Genomic DNA, 1,759 nt, shown 5'->3' with positions numbered 1-1,759 from the left:
TCATGAATGCCTACATTTTAGCAGATACATACCATAACAGATAGGTCACTGTCTAGTACATCAGTAGCTAGCCATCTTTTTATAGTTAGCTGAACAACCAAGAAGTCACTGCATTTTTCTGACAAAGAGTGACGTATTGCAAATAGAATTACCAACTCTTTCAGTGCACTGGTTTCTGGAACCTGCTGTGTGTAGGGATCAAGAAGAATTGTCTTCCAGGATCTGCAGTAGATCTAAATCCCTTGTGTCTACTCACAATTAAAATGTCTCCACTGAAGCAAATTGAAAACTTATGATGATGGCATGTAACAAAAACTGCAGCCTAAAGATTAAAAAAAGATGTACTGACTTTATTTGAAGTTGAAGAAATGAGGTTACCTTTTGTCCTTTCTATGTATTTCCTTTGTAAGAGCTTATTTTCTTTCTGAGCTCTTACTTTTGTAGATGTCTGTGACACCTGTCAATTACTGTGCTTGTTATAAACTCAGTGTGTTCTCTCCAGTACCTAACACTGGTAAGGACCGAGATGGCATTTGCAAATCATGGGGACAGTATCATTTTGAAACATTTGATGGCATCTACTACTACTTCCCAGGAAATTGCTCCTATGTTTTTGCTAAAGACTGCAGTACTCCAGAACCCCAGTACACGGTTTGGGTGAGTATGTTAGCATACATGTGAAATACACTGAGTGTTCCTGTATTATGGGCCTTGTATTTCATCATAAGTAAAATAAGTAGAGACAATAAATGGATCAAACTGTTGCATTGCTTACTTAAGTATAAAACTGTGCTGCTGGAAAATGTCTAAGCCTATGTGCAGTAACTCAAAACACTGAAGAAATGATAATCAACAGAGTTAGTATATCAAAAATAGTATTTCTTACTCCCCCTATCCTAAAAAGGATCTCTGATCTCTCCTTTCTGGGTGCAAAAGTGGGTCTTAAAGCAGACCTTGGAAACTTCAATAAACTTTACTCAGCAACTAATTTTTTTTTTACAATCTGACAGCTAAAGTGCAAAGAGCTATCACCTGCCTGACAGCTGAGCACCCATGCGTAGTAGTGGGCCCCTATTCACAGCCATTGGCATGCTATACAGAGCTGCCTCCCTCGCCACGGAAAATTTTGTCCCCTCTGGGGATTTGCATTCTAATTTTGGATTACCTCTACGTCATGCAGAGAAGATTAACAACTCAAAAGCCTTCATCCTGACCTGTGTATGGAAGGCATTTGTTTTTAGTAATTTCCTCAAATTGCTGAGTATCCATGGTTAATGACTTTGGGTCAGGGAGAGTTCAAACCTAGACCCTCTTCGAAGGAAGATATCCTGTTTATCAGGTTATTGGTTACTGTGGGGAGAGGATACGAGCTCATTATGTTACTTTTTACACAATGGTTGGGATTTGGTGGTGATTGGGCAGGGGAGAGGGGAAAAGAGGGGTCCTAATTCTAGGCCCTGGTGCAGGGGCAGACCTAGGTGAGGATTTCTGCTCCAAGGACTAGTTTTCATTTATGAAGACATGGCCTCCTCTCCCTTGAGATAAGAGCAGCTAGTGAAGATAAATCTGCCATTAAAACTGCCATTTCTATTCACTCAGGTTATAGACAGATGCTGTTACATCTGCCTACCATGATTTCATTTTAATTCTTTGGATTCTGTGTGCAGCTATGATCTTTTAGGATTTTTCAGAAAATGCTGAAGCAAAGCCCAAGGTTATATTAAAAACTAGAATCAATATTTCAGTGGATTCCAGTTGC

At 39.6% G+C, this 1,759-nt stretch overlaps 1 protein-coding gene across 1 annotated transcript in view; it reads left to right on the top strand.

The window, feature by feature from the left end:
- OTOGL (otogelin-like) overlaps positions 1–1,759 on the top strand; it is a 97,277-nt gene that overhangs the window by 6,546 nt on the left and 88,972 nt on the right. The window contains exon 6 of the mRNA XM_010082351.1: positions 503–657. Within this exon, the coding sequence (XP_010080653.1) occupies positions 503–657 (155 nt within the window). The remainder of the gene's footprint in view (positions 1–502; positions 658–1,759) is intronic.

This window comes from Pterocles gutturalis, unplaced genomic scaffold, assembly GCF_000699245.1.
Source record: "Pterocles gutturalis isolate BGI_N339 unplaced genomic scaffold, ASM69924v1 scaffold23914, whole genome shotgun sequence".
Lineage (NCBI taxonomy): Eukaryota > Metazoa > Chordata > Aves > Pterocliformes > Pteroclidae > Pterocles > Pterocles gutturalis.
The sequence above is the reverse complement of the archived record's forward strand: the minus strand, read 5'-3'. Positions and strand labels throughout refer to the sequence as shown.